This window comes from Atheta coriaria, unplaced genomic scaffold (genome assembly GCF_025399875.1).
Source record: "Atheta coriaria isolate IRGN ID8LTWV9N9 unplaced genomic scaffold, Caltech_Dcor_3.1 hic_scaffold_1_pilon, whole genome shotgun sequence".
NCBI classification, from domain to species: Eukaryota; Metazoa; Arthropoda; class Insecta; order Coleoptera; family Staphylinidae; genus Dalotia; species Dalotia coriaria.
Genome location: NW_027045443.1, coordinates 2,779,291 through 2,802,213, shown reverse-complemented (window position 1 = coordinate 2,802,213; position 22,923 = coordinate 2,779,291). Strand labels below are relative to the sequence as shown.

The following is a 22,923-nucleotide window of genomic DNA, read 5'->3' as shown; positions in this document are numbered from 1 at the left end:
ATGGACTCGTCGCAGCTCGTACCGCTATAAATACGTGCGTTCTGCACTCGCATTCGGTTTCGACGGCGCGGCGGCACGGCGGCGCGATCGCAATGGTCGCGGGGATCGAGCGCGGCGCCGCTGCCACCGCCGCCGTCGTTCCTTCGTCGCGACGCCTGCCAGCCGACGGCGGCGTCGTATTCAGTCCGCGGTCGTCGGTGCGTGCGCGCGGTACGCGAGGGCATTGCCGGCGCGCAAACTTTCGCATTGTTTTGTACACGCTGAACCGTTTCGTACGCGGTCAACCGCGTGGAACCTGTTGAGCGCGTTTTACAATGAAGATCACGAAATTATCGCGCGCTTTTGCACGTACACTCAGCGCAACTTTTTCGAACTTTGTCCAAATTTAACACTTTTCATGCGCCTGGGGGTACGAAATATTTGGAATTTTTCAACTTGATCTTTATTGTATACTTGTCGAACGAGCGTCAGGCAACAAGCAAACTTCGTCGAGTCGCTGCCAGCTAAGCTCTTCACTCACCGGCTGATTTGCATTTGCAGCCGCGGCGGGAGAGCTTTCCCATATTTTTATCGAATCGGGGGCGCGCCAAGTTGCATTCAAGAAAGCCATCTAACGTAAGTACTCATATAATTTAACACCGTGGAGCACTTACGCTCCGCTCAAAATCAACTGTATTAAAATATATACCTATCGGCCTGAATTAGCACATTTTAATGTCATAAACGTAACGGAATTCAACGTTTTCAATTTTCTTCTGGCGGTGCGCTCATTCTTTACGTTCGCGTGCGACCCAAGCAAGCAGAAATTGATTTTTTAGGGTTGTCAATATTTGTCTTCTATTTTTGTTTGCAATTTATTACAGTCGTTATGACAGATTCGTTACAAAAGCGCGCATTATCCAACGCATATTCATCGCTACAGCAGACCCTGAATAGCAAACGTCGCGAGCGTTAAAGTGCGCGGCATGAAAACATCAAATATCAACCACGTTCCACTTTTTTGTTATAAATTGTGGATTGGCACAGTTGATAAATGTGCTTCCTATTGAATGTGAATAATCGATAATATTCTGTCCGCCTGGCGTTAAATTGAACAAATAATACGTCTGGGCATTAGAGTGTACAACGTATATGGAAATTAAAACGAACGAGTGATAATTCCGAACACAATAATTCATATTTTACAATACGTTTCGACGACAATTTTTCTATTGCGTTCCTATTTTAGCCGCGAAAAATATTTACACAATATCAAATCCATCGGAAAACATGTTTTATGGTAGCGCTTGCTGGTAATTGCCGCAGCGACATGGGCTTAAACAGTTTTGCGTGATTTACTCGTTTACCGAGATATATTAACAAATGCAATAAAGTAATGAACGCACGGACAGCGCGGCGCTCCCGTTGAAAATTGTTTCGTTTGAACTATTTCTGAATTATTTATAATTTAAACCTCCAGGAAATCTATCATAAAGTCTAATAAAGCTGCAACCGCTTTACGAGTACGGGCACATTTATTACATTTTAATGCTTAACGCGTTTTTCTTTGCGAAGAAGTAAAAAAAGTACTGCTTATAAAGAACGTAATCGAAACCGGCGCCTCCTCAGATATTAAATAATATATACACATCATAAAAGTGGGGAATTGGGGCACACACTGCGCGCGGGAAATTGAACTGATAACGAAAACAATACAATGTCACCCTCTGTATAATGGTCACCCCTATGCACAAGACACAAATTTTATCGATGCGTGCCGCACGCGCTCCCATAATGTATCTGCTTGTTGTATTCGGGTAACTACTATCTCTGCATTTCAAAATTAAAACGAAATAATCAGCGAGCGCAGTGAAGCGAGAGCTTCTGCATGCATCCATCACTGTAACTGGCAATGCGACATACGACATGTGAGAAAGTTCGTAATGAATCGAATGCTATTGACACATTGGGGTTGAATACATGGAACTTGTTAATTATACGCGCGAGAGAGCTCTCAGTGTAATTATGTTTTGGTGACGTTGGTCACAAATGAAGAACGCATTACGTGCATCCATCGCCGAGAAGAAAGAAGATCTATGACCGTCCACATAGTCATTTTACAAAGCGTAACATGCACGGAAAGTCAAGTCGCTCATGCATGCGTATTTTTGAAATAATATCACTTGCAACCATTTTTTATTCATGATTCGACGTGTATGATAGCTGTGCACGTTCCTGGTCGTTGATTGTAACTCGTGTGTTTGGTGATCGGTGTTTGCTGGTGCTCTTTTTGTCGTTGATCCTTGAGGACGCGGTCGGCACTCGCTGGGATGATGGAAACGTGCCGAATGCGAAAAATAAGTGAAAAGTTTAACGAAACTATTTACTGCACCGCACTGATTTTAATTGTTGCTGACAGGCGACGCAAAAGACTAGCACAGGAAATAATTTAATTTTATATACGTTCGATAATTACTAATGAAATATTCGATGCGGAATATTCGGCGCAAGTGCGAAATGCACATTCAATTTGGAGCTGGGCCATAAAATTGCTCAAATAGATACGTTTTATGCGAAAAACTAATTATAATATTTCTAAATTAAAAGCAGTTAGTTGTGTTGCAAGGCCTGCGCGCGCAGGATATTAAATTCGTTGGGAAAATGTGTGTCAGTAAGGTAAGACGAAGATGAAGTGAAATCGCACACAAAATGCGCAAAATTTCCAACCCAGAGCGTTTAATAGGGTTTGACGGCTATTCGACAGTCCGGCGCAATTACTGTCACGGAAAATAATCGCAAATAAATGAGCGGTGCGTGCTTTTCCGTGGGAAGAATCACTGAATAACACACCACTTGCCGCGTTTGTTTTGATATAGAAATTTTTATTACTTTTGACATAAAAATTTAATAAAAAAAAAACATCGGATTGTTTATGTTGTCGGAGTTGCATGATCTGATTGCATCTGAACGATGTGAACTCGTAGACAACAAACACTTTTTTACACTTTTTATTTTATTCTTTTTTTGTGTCAAATCTACAAAAATTAAAGATGGGACGACAAAAAAATCAGAATAAAGTCACATACCTTCACTTAATGGGTTTCAATTGCCTTCAGTTTTATTATGCATACGTGTAACAAGATAGTCACCAGACATGGAATGTTCTTATGTCATTAAACGATTGAATAAACGATGAGAGTGAATCGATTCAGCGAGACACGTCGCACTCGCTGAATAAAAACACCTGAATGTCAAGGTCTGCTGCACGGCCAGCATTTCGGCGATTTCCACCGGCAAAATAAGCAGAAATGTTAATTTTTCGAGGACAGACGTTACCATATGTCCTCCGCGATGAGTGATTGACATTGAATTGTGCGGCTGGCAGCTTGGAACGTTTTGGAATCGTCAAATCGTCGTACAATTGTGTTTTTTTAGCGTTTGCTGTGAGGTTTTAATTCAATTATAAGCAATAGCGCGTGCGGTTGATTGCGCTTGCTGTTCATATCGAACAATTTATATGGACCGTCGATAAGCTGATATCGCACTCGCGTACAAATAAAACACGCTGAAATACGGTGCGCGCATATTAATCGAGGGAAGCGGCGAACTTTTCACGCTGACTGCCTTAAAAGATTCACAACTTCGTGAAGAGAAGAATGGCAAAGATTCCGAACGACGAGGAATTCCCTGCGGAGTGCGATCTGTCGTTGCTCTTAACCCTGTGTCCCCACGTTCCTGTCGACACGAACGCCTGTGTGCACAAAGTTGATGACTTGTGACTTATTAAGTACATCGCCGCGCGCGCGAGATGAAGATTCCCAGATGCCGGCGAAGTGTGGAGGAGCCGGGCGGTGAAATAAAGTATTAAGCACGAAATCTTGGCCTAACAAGGAGGCGATAAATAAGTACGTAGCAAACAAGGCGGGGAAATTTGACAATTAAGAAATTCAAAAAACTTACGCAGAAAATTCACTTAGTAACGAAATTTTTGAAAGGTTTCTTGAATAATTGTATCAAACCTGGAATATTTTACATTTATCACTTCTGCACATTGTATCCAATCACAATAGTGTGGACAGATGATAAAAAAATCATTCAATACGAACGGGCTTATGAAAGCTAGCAACGTTTAATTACATTTTAGCGCGCTTTTTAAATCCGTTGTAATCCATTGATGCGCCGCGCCATGAGTGGCATTGCACTTAACTTGCACGTGCACTGATAAAGTTTCATCATGATCCGAGTGGGCGACTGGTTGATATCCACGCTTTGATGGGATGAGTCAAACACGCTGTGTGACTCTGCGGAAGCGAGAATGTGCGAAGAAACATCAAACCGGGCAATTTAACATGCTAATTAATAATTGAGCGGCGATAGGCAGACGGCCGCAGCGTGAGGCAGGAGGGGTGGACTGCCGAGCGCAGGTATGCCGTGGGGCAGACGTGCAGCATACCGTCAGGGGCGGCAGACGCAAAAGGAGAAGTTGCGCCAACTACGTTAATATTAGTTGCTTGTGGCTGGATAGTTTTCGCGCGCTCCCCCGAGGACAGTGTCGGATTTAGACGCATGTCAAGCGGAAAATTTGTTGTCCGCGCGCAATCGGAGCAGGTAACCCAATATTATTTACTGCGCTATGAAAAAAAAAAACACGCGCTACAACCACAACAGTGTATTAGGATTAGGAATAGAGGGGAATAGGGAATGGGCGTTAATAATTGATTGACAGTCTGATTGTTTTGTTAAGAATTCAGAAAGTAATCTTCCGTTCAAACGTAACAATCGCAATCAAAACGCAGCGAACTGACGCGTACACCTGACTTTTCAATTCTTCGTGCGGTCAACGCAGAAATCAATTTCATTTGACATTCAGCCATTTCAAAACTATCTTAATAACCGCTACCTACATGAAAGCAAAAAAAAAAAAAAATTTTCATTCTCGTTTTCCGCTGGAACATTAAAGGAATTGAGGCAAACTTTTACTCTGTGTTATCGATTAAAGCGCAAACATTTCTTCACATCACTTTTCGATCACATTACTATTCTGCGCGTTTGTAATGGAAGGCAAAATGAGGCAACGCTCGTAGGTCAAAAGACAAAGCAAAATGTAAATGTCAGATCGCTGTATTCCCAAATACTAGGGCATTATTTACCTGCAGATCGTATTTCGCTTGGGGTCTCCAGTGCATACTCCATCATTTCCACCGTTAAGTGCAACGGTTACAAACTCTTAACACATATCATGTTTGTAAATTGGATTCGAACTCTTGAGGGGAATTTGATTTTTGCACTCTTTTTCCGGCAAAACAATGATTTATCACGTATTGTGGAACTTTTTCAAATAATAACTAACAAACTAATAGAATTTAGTGAATTTTGCTGTTATGTGCATCAGAATTGATAAAGTAGATTAAAAGGGATGAAGAAGTATCCATTTTGCAGCGTGCAAAGGCTAAAATGTTGAAAAAAAAAAGCTAAACAGTTTTAAGTGCACTAAGAGCATACACGGTTTTTGTAAGACCCGCACCGGAGTTGTTTGTGCACGTTCACTTTTTCCGTTAAAACCAATCAATATATTAATTAATCAATTTTTTTAAGTGTGCATACTTTAATGAAATTACTGCCTGTATGAACTGTCTCCGCTATTGCATTTAGTAATTGCTTCGATATTTATATGAAATGTTGCGCGCTGCATATAAATTGATTGTGCGTTTAGTTTTTCGTCGCGTATCTGCGTCTATTTTTATCTATCCAGATCGAAAAATTGGTGACATCCAAATAATTCGCAAATTTTGATGTTTATTAAAAATACTCGCGCATTTATTTTAAATTAAATTTTCCGTTTTGTTTCACGGTACGCATTTGAGCGCGACACGGTCTTTGTCAACAGTGCAGTACATTTCGAAATATTCAATTATTCGCCGACAGCATCCGATATTTTCGTGCGCGTCGAATGCAAGGAACAATATTGATTCGGTTGGCTCTAAAAGGTAATTCCGATAAAATGTTTGAGGAATGCTCTTATTCCCGCGCCAACCGTGGGGTGCACGCCTCCTAAAAGGATGCGTCCGACCATCGAAACTACCTGCCAGAAACTATATGAAATCGTTGTCATCGATGTCAATGTCGTTCCATTTTCCACTTTCCACATTCTTCGCTTTTACCCTCGCGTGTTTTCTTTGGGTCGCGCGCGCGTTTGCTTTCATGCCGCTTCCTTGTATTTGCGCGAAAGCGGGCGCTATTGTCAAGGACTCGGTAACCTCACCGGCGAGATTTGTGCCTTCATGTTCGTTTGCCGGAATTGACCACGCGCGTTTTACGGACGCGACAAAGACTAGAGGAAGTGCGCTAGATATGGTAAACGGGGAAAAAGGATGTGTGGGATAACGCGTAGGAAATGTTCGCGCAAAGTATGAAATGTTCGCAGGAAATCTGAAAAGCTAGATTTATTCCGCGCGTCTTTTTCATTGTCGCCGTTGCATCAGCATGTCGGAAGTTCGCCGCAAAGATCACATCACCATGTTACCCACGCCGTGCATATAACGAGCAACTCTGGAAGAAAGACGCCCCATGTGTGTGCATTTGGCAATAGAAATATTTGACATCATTACCCATTGTGCCACGCGAGGCAACTATCATTACTCGAAATAATTAGCTATTCAAGAACGAGTGAATGTCAATATGACATGCAACTGGATCTTCGGATCGAAGCATGTATGATACGCGTGCATAGATACCACCCATACACACCCATTGAACTACATTTCCAGCGCGGCTTTCTCCGAAATTATTATTTGCGGCAAATTAAATTTATTCTAAACGCTAACATCATTTTTACTCGAAGCGAACATTATTTGGATTAAAAGTACCGACAAACATACTTGTCTGTAATAAATTCTATACACGAGAGCACAATAAGCATTAGTTATGCTCAGAATGTACACAAGCATATGTACGCTGGGAATTGGTGGCAAATAACAAAGTGGGAGACTGAAGTTATAGATCTTGACATAACGAAGTGACTTTTTCCATGTGGTCACACGACGAAACAAACGCCCGCCGATTCCGTGTAATCAACGAACGTAAATTCACCTTTTTCTGTTGGTACTACGCGCCAGTTGATTATTTATAGATCAGAAATGCACCGCGACACTCTTTGAAATATTAGCATTATTTGGAGTGGTGGTATGAGGCACGCATGTTAAGTTTGTTGAAAAACATCTTAAATTGGCTTTGTAATTGCGTTCGACCCACAAAACGCGACGTGAAATTAAAATAAGCTGCGAAAAGCTCGTTTCCGATCGTCGAGTGTGTGTGTGTACGGCCGCCGGCCGCCTCCCGCCGCCTGCTGGAAAACGATTAAGTCAACACCTAGTTTAAAATATATCGCTACGTTTCCGCGCGGCGTATTTACGGTGTAAATACTCATAATTTCGTGCCTTAAACAAGCAGTTACTTAGTTGTAATTACAGCGCCGTGTGTAGCGGTTTGTTTTCTACGAGTTGTTCCTGGAATAAATGATACGAATGATCGATGAGTGCGCGCGTAATCGATTTCGGAAATAGCTGAATAGTTTATTAACCACGCCGCGACGCGTGCTTATTAGCGCCGGCTGACAATCAACATTAGCGACGACATTGAGTTATTAGTTGTTAGTTATGAGTTATGAGTTCGTATTAAATTATTTACGCTAATGATGCAGAAAAACTCGCTGGATATTTTTGTATTCAATTAAACATTCGACGCCGGAGCAATGAGCACAATTTGTTCACGCCGCATTTAATATTCATGAAAACAAAGTTCGTTGAAACCGCAATGGAAATATGTTTGAGTGGCTCGCTTGAAGTAAAACTAATTTATTATGATGGTCACGTCTGCGTCGCGGCGCGCGCCAGCCGAAATCGATCGTATCGTGTGTATCAATTCGGGAAAATCGATGCTTGATGAAAATTCGGTGAAGAATCGAGGCCAAGAACGCATCGTGCGGCGCCACGCACGGGCACAGCTAATAAAGCCCTGAAATTTTTATTGATAACTGATGGGTTTCTCGCATTATTGCCGTTATTATTATGCTCGCCGGAATCGAATTCTATTTGGTCGAAAATTGTCGAGTTGTGTGTTTGCCGGATAAAAATAAACTCGGGAAAAGCGACGATGACTTTCGAGCCGGTGCGTCTAGGTAACGCGCTGCGACTAATAAAAGACCAGCGCTCAACCTCAACCTCAAGATGCTAAATATATTTTTCATAATGTGTATTAAATAATCACAGGCGCGCATTTTTTTCTCTGTTGCCGCGCCGCGCGCGGTTTGCGGTTCTGAAGGTCCAAGTTCGAGTGTTTACCAGCACCGAGCGCGGTTCTGTCGAGGACACAATGCATCGTTTGAGTGAAATTAAATTTTGCACTTAATTTATTCCAGACTTTGCTCAAATCCCAACATCCGACATCGTTAAAAGCGAATTTAGCTTAATCAAGTTAACGGTTGACAAACACGATGCCAGGCCGTTGCATCAATTTTATTTGAAAACTTTCGCGCGGGGGATCTGCGCTGGTCAGATCCGATATTAAAGTTTTTTTTTTTTCTCTAAACTCTCCAGCACCAAGTCCAAGTCCAACATGAAGTTTAAGTTTAAGCGTAAGTATAATAAACCTAGATCCGCGTTTACGAGCAAAACAAACACAGCGCGCCGATTTCTTCTGCATTGAGTTGTGTTTTATAACATTTTGTTTATTTGAGCGGAACGCAATCTACTCACGAACAATATAAAAACGGAAAAATTTAGTTTTATTAGGTTAACATTGTGAAGTTTTGTAATTTTCTTTACTAGCTGTTTAGCAGTTGATGAAAAGTTCGCGCTGGCTTTGACTGAGGGTGAGTGCGGAAAGAAACTGAAGGGAGCGATGAATAAAGTGCCAATAAAGGCAATGCGTTTGTAATGTCCGCACCGGATGCAACCAGTGCATCCACCTGAATGCCTCTTTGTACCTGGCCCATTTCACTGCTGCACATTAGAAACATTGTATCGAATGGAGTGGAAAGAAATCGAAGTGGCGAAACAAACAGCAATCGAGCGAGCGCTTATACTTTATTGCATGTTGCATGTATGGATGTGAGTTTACGCGTAAGACGAATACATCAATTCCTAATTAGCGTAGGTTTTCGTTTCACACGAGGCCGAACGCCCGCCGTTAATTTACCATGTCGTTTCGCCGTTCATCAAAATAATTGCACGAATTTGTTTCGGTTGTTTTTGCGCTTTAACGAGATCAGAGATCGCCGCTGTTGGCGGCAACAATAAATTCCGACGCTTGTACCACATGACTCTATCGCTCGTCCACATCAAATTCCCCTTTGTCTTCGTTAGGCCGGCCGAATCTGGCCGTAATTAAAGAACCCTTTATTTTTCGAACTTCAGGTTCGTCCTGGCTGCTTGCCTCCTGCAGCAAGCCACTCTCGGCAGCCGTTAGGTTTACTGCTTGACCGACAGTGGCCATCAACTCTGCTTTTATGCTCTATTATTATATTTATTTTCAGACGCGGCTATTTCGTTTCGATTCGGACATCGGAATGCTAACGGCTCATAAAATCGCGGCGTTTTACGTCCATAGCCTATCAGCGTCGAAGAACTAATTTTCGGTGGATTACGCGTCAGGAAAAGCTTCTACATTTTTACACCTAAAGAAAACTGGAATAAAACAACATTGTATTTATGTTAGGTTTTTTCCGTGCGTTACTAAAAGTAACATTGTGATTAATCAACTCTATTAAAGTCATCTAAATGTTATTAAACAAACAGAACTGCACGATTAATATTGCAACTAGTTAGTTGTATAGGCTGAGCGTTATTTAATGCCTTGTTTGTTTATTTTGTGAATCACTTATGACAATCGTGGATCACCTTACCATCTTTCTATACAATGCAAAAATTAATCTATCAGTTGATGTCTAAGAGTCAAACGCATCGATTCGCATAACAAAATTGGTGCAGGTTCATAATTAAATTGCGTAAGTGTTTTATTTTCTTTTATTTCGATAATTCAATTATGTAGAAGAGTTATAGGGAAATATGTTTATTAGATTTAAGTCCATACGGTAGTAAATTGCAATATAAACTAGTAAAAACTTTGCGAACATACATGTCTGCGTAATGAAGGCTTTGATGCCAGATGGAAAAGTTGGCGAAATAAAATAATAACCGAGCGCATTGTCGGCTCGCGCGAAAATCCGATTCGGCGTGCAACAGATGAGCGTGAATATAAATAATGTGCAAAGTGTGTGTGGTATTAAAGTGGTAATAATTCATGTCAGGGCGGAGGAAGTTCCAGCCGAGGGAGAGGAAAGCTGCAAGTTTGTAATTCCACTTTGCGTAATTGCTTTCACGTTTTTCCCACACGAATACATTTTTTGTGTGGTCCGTGTGACGAGTGCTGATTAGCTTTTACAGAACGCGTCAGTAGTTTTTTTTTTACCTTCATTTGCAAGTAACGTTTCGTTGATATTTGCAAAGCATCTGTTTTCTTTCCACATTAAACATACAGGAGCACATCACAGGATTGATTAACACATTGAATTTATGGCTGTAATCAATTCCATCGATCTGTATTCGTTTATTAACACATCCATCCGCAATAAAAGCACGATTTCAATGTTTGCGAATTAGCAAACGCGCCGCAGGTATAAATTGAAGTTCAAGCAAACAAAACTTTCGATTTTCAGACACATTAGATGTCCTGATTCACGCAGCTGCGCAACGTAAACGCAAAAATGCGCCTGGTTTATTTAAAGAAAGCGCCGAAATGCGCCTTGAGCGCCAAGTGAAGCGTAGTAGTATTATTGTATCCCTTTGTACGCACATCGCAATTACCAGCCATTGCACAATCCGACTTTGTTTTATTCTTAAATATACAATGTGCTCGCATTTGAGACGCGTGGGTGATTTACATAATTCACTAAATGTAGCATTCGGTACCATTTACAACCACCCACAATAATTACGTCGTAATGTCGTTATGTCCCGAACGCGAGCGCACGAAGAGAAAATAAAAAAAAATAATAAATGAGGGGCGCGGGCAGTGTAAGACACACGAGCACGGGGAAAATTAATTACTCCGCCCATGTGCATTGCGCTCAAGGTGAGGACTAACTTGCCGGCAAATTGTAATCAAATTATTCAACGTGACTCGGGGAAAAATTGCGGGAGACAAAAACCAACACGAGAAAATTAAATATGACGAGTTAGTGGAAAGCGGCTGATGAATTAAAATAGAGCCAATATCGTGACGTGCTGATGACTACTTGACTAAAAACCCCGCTGTGCGTTTTTTTTTTCTCTGTTATGATGACAATTTGTATCAGTAATCATCATTTGAAAGGTTCGATCGATTTCCAATGTTTTCATATTGGCCTTGCAAGTTGAAATTTTCTACCAACGGAAATAATTAATATAGAAAAATGTTCAACGCTGCATGTTTCATTAGTGCACTCATTATTTTCAGCTTGTCGGTTAACTGAATAAACTATTTATTAAACAAAACCTTTGATTTGCTGGCCATTAAGTAACGTTTGCTTGTTAACGTTATTATTTTGATTACAAAAGGACCTCATTATTAGGATTTCGTTTTGATTAAATTTGCTTCGATGCAGAAATGGATGAAATAGAAATATTTAGCAGAGATATTTTCGTTATCATGTAGGTACATGTTCAGGACTTTTGTGGCGAGAGATAAGAATGAAAAAACAACACTACCGCATTAGGATTTAACTGCAAACGTATTTTTATTTTGTAACAAAAATACTAATGGTGATAGATCTTTTAATATTTAATACAATAGCTGGAAGAATTTGAATAGAAATAATCGGTATAGGTTTTCACTCAGTATTTTTATACATTTTCTATTTATTGTCAATGCAGTTGCATAAATATATTGGATATTGACTGCATTTCTACACATTGCCTTTAAAGTGTAAAGAGTAAATATAAAAGAAATCTTATTGGAATCAGACAGTAGTTCTACTAGTAAAATTAAAAAAGCAACAACTAGTGGTGGAAAATATCTTCAAAGTTTCAAAAAGTGTGTAATTTTATTACTATTTTTTAATTATTCGTTTGGAGGTGTATTTTGTTTGCACAAATGTTTTGGAATCGTCTGAAAATGAACTCTATAAGTTTATTGAGTATCTATGCCGGAAAATTCGTATCAGCCAAACATGGATTAATATTTTTTGTTTCATACGCGCTAAAAGTAACTCCGCGTTGTTGCGAATCAAAGGAATTAGCGTAAAACCGACAATATGTGCTTTTATCTCGAAGTAAAAAATCGGCATTGCACAACCTGATTGCGCCAACTTTTTGCCCGGTTTTTCCCGATTGTGAGCGAATTTGTTCGGCGTATTAACAAAACCGTTAATGAGCTTTGCGCCGCACTTGCTTTGATGTGCCAACATACGCTAAATACTAATTATGTAACACAATGTCGAAGAAAAGATGTCGGCAACTATGCGAAGGCCACCACCGCCAAAGAACACGATCGAGCGCACGCTGGCGCTCCATTGTACGACGCTTTTTCGGCACCCACGTCGTCGTCAATGCCACCCGCATAACTGCCGCCGCCGCGCGCGCCCCATCATAATTACAAGCATAATCCATTCTTTTGCGTCTCGCTCGCACGCCGCATCATCCACCTTTTCCAATCCGATCGCTTTTTGGTCGCGCGCTCGATTTTCATGCCCCAGTGCGAGCTTTGATTTGGTTCTAATGAATTCACCAAAAAAGCAGAAAGAGAATGAGAATCAAAATCGATAGGCGAATATTTAAATTGTCTTATATATATATATATTTCATACAACGTAAAGCAGTCGTTTATATTTCATTCGGATAAACTTAATATTTGGCTGCCATACGAAGCATTTGTAAGCATACAATGAGATGTGAAGAACAGGGGCGAAAATTAGAAAGCAAATTGTAATTAAAAACTGATCCGGAGCGTTAAACGATCAAATAATGCAATTAGGTCAGGCGGGGTGCTCGAACGTCGCGTTTGAAAAACTCATTTCGCGCGGTTCCATTAATGTGCTTGGCGGTTGCACACGTTCAACATGTGCGCAAAAAAATATTTCATTTTGCTGATGTCGCCGGCGGGATAAGTGCACACCTGATAAAGCTTGATTTACTCGACCTTAAGTCCGGCAAAAACAGATACAAATAATCCGACCACTAATGCATCCGGAGTGTTTTCCGGCGACTCGCTTGTTATAAGTTATAATTAAAAATAGAATCAAAAGACTTACGATGCGTCTATTCCTCAAACGGATTTTTTGCGTTAATTAATTAAAAACTTCATTTTGCGTACGGATTTTGCGCAAAGTTTCAAGTGGAACACATTTTTCACTTAGTCGCGCAAAGGTAAAATGTGGGCATCTGATGAAAGCAAAAGATCAGCAAAGGTGTTGGAACAGGCGAGATTTATTGCTTTTGCCGCGTCGATATTCGGTTGTCTACCACTTTCCGGGAGCGCACTGGGCATTGCATTGAACGTTTGTCCTTATAGTCCTTTCGTTTCTGATAATATCCTTTCCGGCCCCGCTCGTCGCCGCCCGCGATTTCTATTTATATTTTCACTCTCGATCACTGTTCCTAGCTTTTTTTTCTACTTCATTTTTTTTCGCCTGCCTTTCAATTTTTTTCCTATTTTCCACACTCGCTCGAAATATTACATATTATTCTTTCCTATTCGGTTTTATATTCACTTTCATATTGCTCAAGGGCTAGAAGGATTTTTTTTATATCGCCACGAAATGAAAAAAACACACACGCCAAGATTCCGTACCAATACCTACTTTCAATGATTACATCGGCGATATCAATATCAAAGACTTTTTTCCAATGAGATCAATTTATCCATAAGATGATGAGACGATGAGACGCTAGCAGGGTTTTTACGACGTGTGTCGTGGGACGGAATGCTCAATTTACATTTCTGCACGCTAAATGGTAGAAAAAATATAATTGCTGAAATTGATCTGGGGACGAGTGTGCGGATAAGAAATGTGCGAGACAGGCGGAATAATCGCTCCATTTCGACGTGTGGCAAACGTATATTAGCGTAGTTCATTTGGCAGTCGGAGTTATTGAGATCGGTGCTGGTAGTCTTTGATGATTGGCAGTTGTAGAGCAGCGGAATGCAGTCGCTTTTCCAAGAAGTCTCTCACTCGTTCGTCGGTCTCCATCTTGATATGCCCAGTGAGGATCTTCCGCAGCGGCTGGGTCAGCCACGTTAGCGAACCTAAATTTGAATAATCTATTTCGATATCCCTGCAGAAACAGAAGGAAAAAATACATGAACACAATCACATTATGCGGAAGGTTTTGTTTTTCGTTACCCGACTTTGTCGGCGGTAAGAATGACCGCAGGTTTCTCGCCCACCCGTTTGATCACCTCCAGCATCCACGTGTTGCGATAGATCTTCGCTGAAATATTGCCGGCGAAGCCAAAGCCTTCATACTCGGTGGTGTACTGATAGTTGAACTGAAACGAGGAATCGTTAGCGTCTTATCGCGCCCACCGAAAATCAATTACTTTATAATCCGTAAGACCCAGCTCGCCATAGACGCGCAGCTCACCATCGCGCTCGCTCATGCTGCAATCCCGCAGACGTGTGAACGTGTGCATGCCGCCGATCTCTCCCCTGGCGATCAACAAGTGTCGCGTCGTGGCGTTAGCGCGTCGATAGGGCAGGACGACGCCGGTCGTTATTGCCTCGCTGTCGTCGAAAAGGCCCGTCGTCTTCGCTCGGTTAATGACGCTGTCTATGAGCAGATTTGCGCGCAGCGTTCGCCGGCCGAGGTACTCATCGTACTTGTCGATCTCCTCGCTTTCGTCCAGCAGCAGCTCGCTGGCCGAAAATTCAGTTATCACGTCCATCTGTCGCTTTATTTTGCTCGACAGTGCCGCATAGACGCTTGCCTGGAGTATTCTGAATAGTGATACGTCTAGAAACAGGCAAATTGAATTACTACACATATGTTCGATACTTGTACGTCAACCCAAAGCATTGGTCATATACCTACTATTTTAGATAAAACCAATCAAAAATCACATACCGTTTTCTCTGAAACTTGTAGTTTCGGGCAGTTGTTGATCTTCTACGAATTGCTAAAATTTATTAAAGGATTCATCAGTTTTCCAATAATCAAGTCTAAAATTCCAAATACTAACCTCAATTTCGCCCTTTTCGAAATAATATAAGTTTCTATTGTTTTTTGCTACAAATGAGTCGCCCACGCGGAAAAGACCCGCGGAACCTGTGATGTTCATCTTGTGTAGAGTCCATCTAAACAAAAAATTAATTTATGTATACCAACTTATCAAATTCCACTCAACTAATAATACTCACTGCAATTTCGCCGCAGCGTGCACATACAATCCTTTGAATCGTGTGATAGTGACGTTTTGTAGTTTACTCCGAAAGAGCAATTTGCCCACAGAGAGTTTATAGTTGATTATACCTTGTTCCAAATCTATGTTCATATAATTCACACGGAATTCCGGGTAGTTCAATTTGATGTCGCTCAAATCACTGGAAGCAGAAACTTCTATAAACATCTCCCCGAATGCGCACGCCGCTGACATGCGTAGGTAATAAATTAGGACTTGTAATTATATCCAGTTAATAAATGCATTACTGCGAACGCCACTGCAATGAATCGGTTTTAATAATGGAAATTCCGTCCAACGTAACCGTATGCCAACTTTGGTATAAATTAGCAGTGATGAACTGTGGATGCATCTTCGCTGGAATTGTTGCTACATGAGCATTTCGTGGTTAATTTGAGCTGTATACACGCATGCATGATAAACATAGCATTGGCATTTTTAAATTAGTGTTAGTTGCGCTGGTAGGTACTCACACGTAAATGTTGTCGAAGGAAAAGCCAACATTTTCCAGCTCGATTGACTTGTGCGCCTTCCTCAATCGAATGCCCTCGTTGTTAAAAGCCTGCGCGGTTTTTCCGAAAAGAAAGGCGAAATTTCATTACAGACGTGCGTTGTGTACATGCGAGCGCACACGCTCCGGCTTCCATTAGCAATTAATTTAGTTAACTAACAAGACTAGCGCGCTGAATACGCAGCTAAACAGCGTGATTCGAGGTGTGCGCGCTGAACTTTCGTGGTGCGATTGCGTTCTTCACGAGTGGAAGATGGAAGCGCGCGCGCGTTGACTTCCATCTGCCACTTTAGAGAAAATAATTATTTAGCAATTACGCGCGGCTAATTAATCGCCGCATGTGTGTGGCACTCACCCGCTTGAAGTTGTCCGCGAAGTTGTTGCCGATGCGCTGAATCTCTTCGGCGTAGTATTCCGGCAGCTGATTCTGCGTCGACGTAGCCATGACAACTAATCGAACACACGGTTTGCGGTCGCGTTTGAGTTAAGCCAAGTTTCGGCGCGCACTTTCTTTTCGGCTCTGGCTTAAGCATAAACGCTCCGGCAGAAACCACGAGGCAAAAAATTGAATGAAAACAAGCGATGAGAGTAAAAGTAGGCTGCGGTTTTAAAACGTGGAACCAAATGCGACATTGTGTGTGCGCCGGCAGGTACACGTCGCACGCGAACGCGCTGGCGATAAACAATAATGAGTCAAAGCGCGTAATAAGCGATAAGGTATCGTCGCGCGGGCAGCGCGCATGCGCGCCGTACTCAAGCACACTTCAATGCATGTACTATCAGTAGAATTAACTTAACAAGCTGTTTTTGTAGGTCAATAAAGCGGAGAAAATATTAAATTAGGTTTGATCGCTGCTAAAAACCACGTATTGAAGGATTGCACGTCGCAGATTTCATAGTACATGATATTACTGCGTTCCAGTAAAGCTTCTTAATAGCGTTCAAGGAATAGTTTGCTGCCAGTTTCTGCCGATGATAGGAAATAGTTGCGTCTTGCGTCTAAACGTTGAAATGTTTAATATGTGTCCTACGCGGAAGGAAATCCTAAACTTACATGCATATTATTTAAATCAGCAGATCGTATTCAATACTGCACCAAACTAATTGGGCGCAGGTCTTGGAATTTTGTAATATATGCAAAAGTCTCGAAACTAATTGGCTATTCGGGAAATTCGTGCGCGTGCGAATGATAATTAATGTCAGGGGCTAGAGCTTAATTAAAATACTATCTATAGATTGGAACAAAGACGGTGTGCGGCGGAATGATAATGGCCCAATGAGGATGATAATGATGAGCGTGATGAACAACGGCTCTTAAGTTGCCTGCATTGCACGCGTGCGTTTTCAGTCAGATAATTAACTCTTATTTTGTTTTCTGAAAGGTTGCGCCACTGCTGGTTTTTAAGGGATTCGTCTGCTGTTTGACGCGCTCGCTTAATTTCGGTGCGTTCGAGGCGGGCAGCATTGCAGACTAATTAAGTAATTTCAAGCTGTGCTAATTACCTGATTGTAAAACAAATTGCAGGATCGCGATGCGGATTACGCGCGTTCGGCGGCTGATAGAGCGATGCATCTTTGACAGTTGTTTATTACGAACTACAGCAGTGGAGATTACCGAATTCGTTCCATTCACTGGCGTCATTTGCTGGCGATAAATGAAAGAGGTTGCCAGGGTTATCAATATTGAGTTTATTTGGTTTGATGTTGGATAATCATCGGTTTTTCGCTTAAAAAAAACTGCGGATTATTTTTTGGTTGAATGCAATTTCATAGTGAATTTTGGTTTTGAAAAACCGGTTAATTGATTATTAGCAAAATAGAAATTTGGGTCAAATTATTTGAGTAAAAAAATATATATATATATATTAAGAGTATGATTAATCTTTTGGTACTAAGGTAATACATTTAATGCAGTAATCAACTTTGCATTGTTTATATTATTGCTGAACTAAAATCACATTTAATTGCGGCTTTTAATCATTAGGCAATTCCAGTTCAAGATGCTGTTTCCATCTTATTAACTTCTCTCTTTCAGCGCGCATAGTTAACATCCTTTTTCGTGCACAATTCGTTGCCAAATCTTACCCCTAAAGATTATGATGTAAAAGATACCAGAATTCATCAGCTATGAAATAAAAAAATGTAAATACCGCTTCCGCTTGAACTCCGCCGCGTCCCGAGCAAGTAAGAAATTAAAAATTAAAGCGCTGGCAAAGAAAAAAGAAACGAAAATTCGCCGTTCCGGCTCCATTGTTTCACCGATATTAAAAGATGAGGCTGAAAAACCGCGAAAGTAAATATACAAAAAGCCGAAGACAGACAGGAAGACAGGAAGAAAAACCGGAATAACTCGAATTTATTAACTTCTTTGTTTTGGCCGTGCTGCTTCGTTGATTTTCGCTAGTTTCACAGGATGAACTATATTAAGATTAGCGGGAATGACGGCGGGAAAGTTGCGTGGGCGCTGCTGTCCGCGAATATGAGCATTTCAAGACCAACGTTTTTAATATTATAATGGACTTTTAGTAAACAAAATAACTTTTTCTATTCTTTTGAGTTGTTTAATGAACAGCGTTCAAACAAGCTAGAAAGTATCCTGAGGTGAACAATGCAATTTCCGCTGAAATGAGATTTTATTAAAGTTTTGCCCCCGAAACATCCTACGAGAAAATGAGCGCATGGCGGAGGGTTTATTAAAGTTTCTCGTTTTTGTTTCGTTCCAGATGGATTTTCGAAACTGGGAATACACGCCGCGGCACACTGTGTGTGAGTTGCATGAGTGCAGCCTAGCGACTCTTTTTGGGCAGTCATCTCGCAGGTTTCACATGCAGGACTCTTTGAAATACGACGGCCGTACAACGGAGAAGATTCCTTACATACTTCAATTAACAACCGGCAACCTGAAACAACATTTGAATTCGAAGGAATATGCATAATTGTACCGACGAGCTTTTGCGACCCGAGAAAAAATATTGAACAATTATATATTATATACCCACAATATTAAATTACATATATAAACATATATATATATTCATATATATCCATATATTATACATTATACAAGGAGGCACGCTTGGTTGGAGGCGCATCGAGGAACACTAGGCAGGAAATGTCTAGCGCATCATTATGGTTCCTGATACCGTTGACGTTCGCTGCACTCCTTGGAATATTAATAAACTCCTATGTGTTACTCGTCGTACTATTCTCCCGCCAGGTAAGTGCCTGTAATTACCACGTGACTTGCGCTGATCAATATGGATCGCATTCTTTCAGCACACATCCGTCAACCATCTCCTGCTGCTGCATTTAGGCACACTGAATCTATGCTTAGGAGCCACTTTTCTGGCGTTTTCGGCGCCAGGCTTGGCGCACGACACATGGCTGTCCCATGGGACGCTTTGTAATCTGCACGGTTTCCTCTTCACCATATTACATCCGTTGGTGCTATGGACCGTGTGTGGTTTAAACGCCGATCGCTACTATGCCATCGCTGCTCCTCTGCATTATGGCCACTTGGTCAATCCGAAAAAGGTAAACACTTTGGCGATCGCATTGTGGATATTTAAATCTGAATTTTAGGTCTTTTTATGCCTGGGGATTGGATGGATTATTTCGCTGAGCTTCACTGTGTTCCCGTTCGTCCACATCGCGCCGTTCTCGTTCAACCGCGGCCTCGGAGCATGCGTCCCGAATTTCCAGACGGGACGCACGACTCTCTGGTACTCTGCCGCATACACTGCATTTACTTTGTTACTACCAATTACGTTGATTATTTGTTGTAATGTTAAGGTAGGCATTAATTAAATCGGCGAGTGTTGGATGTACTACAGCGTCGAGTTTTGTTTGTTTGACAGATTTTAATGATAGCGCGCTATCATCGTCATCGGATTGCGTCGGCGATTTACGAAGTAACGTTGTCGGCTCAAGTGACCATCACGCATCAGCGCAATCCGTTTTTCGTGCCCACGGTCACAGCGCCCAGCTCGGGCGGTCCGAAATTTCGCTCTCGGTCGCCCGTCTCGACCGTTCTCCAGCTGCTCGGGTCGATCGTCCTCCTCTACGTTCCTTACTACAGTATTATTTTGTGGGAGTCGTGCATCACATTCCTCGAATCTGATTCAGGCATCGACGACCATATTGTTCTCTATCAGGTGGTCCTGGTACTCTTGACGGTGGCACCAACCGTGAATGGTATTCTCTACGGGCTGAAGAATAAGCATCTCCGCAAGACATTCCAGAATTACTGGCGGAAGAAGATCACCAAGAGTGAAGTCAATCAGGAGATACAAGCGCGCACACCATCAACGTGTGGATCTCGAAGGCAAAGCCTAACCCCGCTTGGGTTTTTCGCCCGTCCGAATATACAGAGACGTCTCTCCGAGACACTCCTAGACGGCAGAAGAGAAGAGTCAACGGATGCAAAATTAAGAATTAAACGGATAGCGTCTGAGTTGTCATGGCGACCGCAATGTCATGCTGAGTTTTCTATTCCTCCTAGTTGTAGCACAACACTCCAAGTGCCTCATGCCAATATTTCCGAATGTAACTTGGAGATTGATCTGGAAAATCTACAGTTGGGAGGGAAGAGCCCTATGGAAACGACGCAATCAACCAAAGAGCAGATGCAGCACAAAGAAAGCCTGCACTTGCCGATCCAAAGCGAGAACCACCGCGACAACTCAGATCCCCCTGCAACCAAACGAAAAAAAAGCTTTTTGTATAAATTCTTCGGCGTCGATGAGAGCAAAACTCCAAAAATCCTCATCACCCGTGCCCTCTCCGAGGACGATTACTCAAAAGGTGTCCGAGAATCGAACAAACATTCCCTATCGGTAAGCAGCTCACTCTCCAAGTGGTACCATCACTCGGATTACAACCTACTCAGAGCGCAGACTAAGCACGACACGCACGCGATGACCAAACTACTTTGGAACAACAAAGACCCACCGGAAGTTGAATGCGCATATCACTACGTCCTACCCGCCAATCACCTGGAAGATGATTCCGACTCGGATGCTTGCGACAACTCCGATAATTCCAGCGGGCTGTACATGAATCTGGATAGTTTTGAAACGATACGCACGCAGTCCTGCGACATCGATATGCAAGACATGGAACAGATTGAATCGATTGAAACCGAGTTTGCGAACTGTTCGTATGAGGAAGACATTGAGTTGCAGCAGAAGTTGGCGGACTATTCGTCCGCAAACCGCAGCATTGATGACGCCGAAAATATCCGCATTGGCAATGGTGAGTTGAAATTGAAAGGCAAAGACTTGAAAGCAATCGACAGCGCGAAGGAGCACTGCAATGTCGACGAATTGGTCGAGATTAAGCAACAAGAAGTAGTTCTGTGAAACAATGCGCATGATGTCAACGAAATTGGTAGGCGCGCCAAACTTTGATTATTTGTGATGTAAATCGTATCGTAATATATATTTTTGATGTGATATTAACTAAGTACATAGTACATAGGCAGATAATACTTGTTTAGCTTTAAATCTATATACATTATATTGCTGCCGCTTGCCGCGCTGCGACAGCGATTGATGTAACTATATTTCACATTCACATATACACGTATAGATTAATTAGATAAGAATGGTGCATTTGAGTCCGTCAAAGTAACAGCAACAGCAACAGCCACTACAACGTTATTATAGAGATCTATACTACTATTTTTGTTAAACGTTAATCACTAAGGATCTAGTCTAAATGATATTCACAATAATGGCAACCTGTTAAGTGTTAGAATAGTTCTTCTGATTGATCAGACAATGAGATAAAGCTAGGCCCGGCCGACAGAAATGAACAGTGTATTTTTGAACAGAGAAACTTATTTATTTTTAAACATAAATACAGATATATATTGTACGTTAAATAATAAAGCAGATATTCTAATTAGCAACTATAGTCACAGTTAGTAGCAATAAGCATAGCTAAAATTTATTTATTTTTCTAAGAAGCACCAGAAACGATTACAAAATCACAATAATACAACAATAACGATAACAAATGTACAAACTATGAGTTGACGTTTAGATGAAATTATACCTTGGTTGTCATTTTGGCCACTTGTTAAAATGTATTTGGTTAAATGCTATGTTCCGTTGATATTGGTTGAAATATATAAGAGTTTATCGCTTGTTAATTGTTTAAGAGATCAGATTTAAGACAAAACATATATAACAAACCAAGTATAAGATAACCATAGACAACCTAAGACCATATATAACAATAAATGTCAAGAATTAACCGTTGATGTTCGACGTCTAATGCTAGAATCAACCACGACTACAGGACTTACCAGGATACTACACTACGATTGACACGAATCGAAACAATCAATGAACAATATACAGGGTTTGAAGGACAGTTTTAACACTGCATTTTCGACAATTTTGCAAAACATTTCGACGAGCATACGATTTTAATTGCGGTGGCAGCGACCAATTATATACCTACAGTGGATAGAAAAAGAAGCAAACAATTATTCAATTATGGCTATGAATGTTATATTAAATCATAGATTTATTGGGCGCTATTGCTATAGCAAGATATATTAGATAATCTATAGTTTCTAGTTTGATCTTCACGTGCAGTTTGCGGCCGATGTGGTAATCCGAGAACGTAAATGTCCCTTCCACGCTCATACAACTAAGAATCTGATGTGAAATAAATGTGAAACAGAATCAAATACGGTTTATCAACAAAACAAAAATGTAACAATTCGACGCTGTGTATCAAAAAGTAACCAAATTTTCGGAAATAAATATATTTTTGATGTTCTTAACCAACTAGCTGTACTGTTGGTGTTTCTTCTTAGTGGGGAAATAAAAGCGCTTATTAATCTGCTACTTCTTAGTTTCGGCAAACGGTCATACATATCCCCTCTCTTTTTATGTGGTAGCAGGTATCCGCATCTTGTAGCTTCACGCGTTTGCGCCATGTTAAAGTCACCTTCCCGCACTTCTTTCCTGCCTCTGCAGCTTGTGTTT

At 41.3% G+C, this 22,923-nt stretch overlaps 2 protein-coding genes across 3 annotated transcripts; one reads left to right on the top strand and one right to left on the bottom strand.

Moving 5' to 3' along the window:
* The first annotated feature begins 107 nt into the window (after positions 1-107).
* Positions 108-22,718, top strand: LOC135792995 (uncharacterized). 2 transcript variants are annotated; one of them, XM_065303836.1, is made up of 5 exons: positions 108-615; positions 18,646-19,139; positions 19,199-19,456; positions 19,505-19,714; positions 19,780-22,718. In XM_065303836.1, exons 2-5 carry the CDS (start codon positions 19,035-19,037, stop codon positions 21,280-21,282), a joined length of 2,076 nt encoding a protein of 691 aa, XP_065159908.1. In that variant the 5' UTR covers positions 108-615; positions 18,646-19,034; the 3' UTR covers positions 21,283-22,718. The 2 variants fall into 2 exon arrangements, with proteins under 2 accessions (XP_065159908.1, XP_065159915.1); XM_065303843.1 differs by lacking the exon at positions 108-615 and adding an exon at positions 8,517-8,611.
* LOC135789880 (uncharacterized) lies at positions 14,052-17,519 on the bottom strand. The gene is made up of 9 exons (XM_065299948.1): positions 17,426-17,519; positions 16,278-16,372; positions 15,885-15,973; positions 15,371-15,553; positions 15,193-15,307; positions 15,078-15,129; positions 14,554-14,966; positions 14,357-14,502; positions 14,052-14,288 (listed from the first exon to the last, which is right to left on the bottom strand). Exons 1-9 carry the CDS (start codon positions 17,493-17,495, stop codon positions 14,102-14,104), a joined length of 1,350 nt encoding a protein of 449 aa, XP_065156020.1. The 5' UTR covers positions 17,496-17,519; the 3' UTR covers positions 14,052-14,101.
* Positions 22,719-22,923: the final 205 nt, after the last annotated feature.

Bases quoted from the DNA above. Each gene is read 5' to 3' on its own strand.
- LOC135792995 (XM_065303836.1), top strand. From the start codon at position 19,035: ATGTCTAGCGCATCATTATGGTTCCTGATACCGTTGACGTTCGCTGCA. The intron at 19,140-19,198 runs GTAAGTGCCTGT...GCATTCTTTCAG, and splicing joins TCGTACTATTCTCCCGCCAG to CACACATCCGTCAACCATCT. The intron at 19,457-19,504 runs GTAAACACTTTG...TCTGAATTTTAG, and splicing joins ACTTGGTCAATCCGAAAAAG to GTCTTTTTATGCCTGGGGAT.
- LOC135789880 (XM_065299948.1), bottom strand. From the start codon at position 17,495: ATGCATCGCTCTATCAGCCGCCGAACGCGCGTAATCCGCATCGCGATC. The intron at 15,974-16,277 runs GTGAGTGCCACA...AAAACCGCGCAG, and splicing joins TCGCGGACAACTTCAAGCGG to GCTTTTAACAACGAGGGCAT. The intron at 14,967-15,077 runs GTATGTGATTTT...GCCTGTTTCTAG, and splicing joins TACAAGTTTCAGAGAAAACG to ACGTATCACTATTCAGAATA.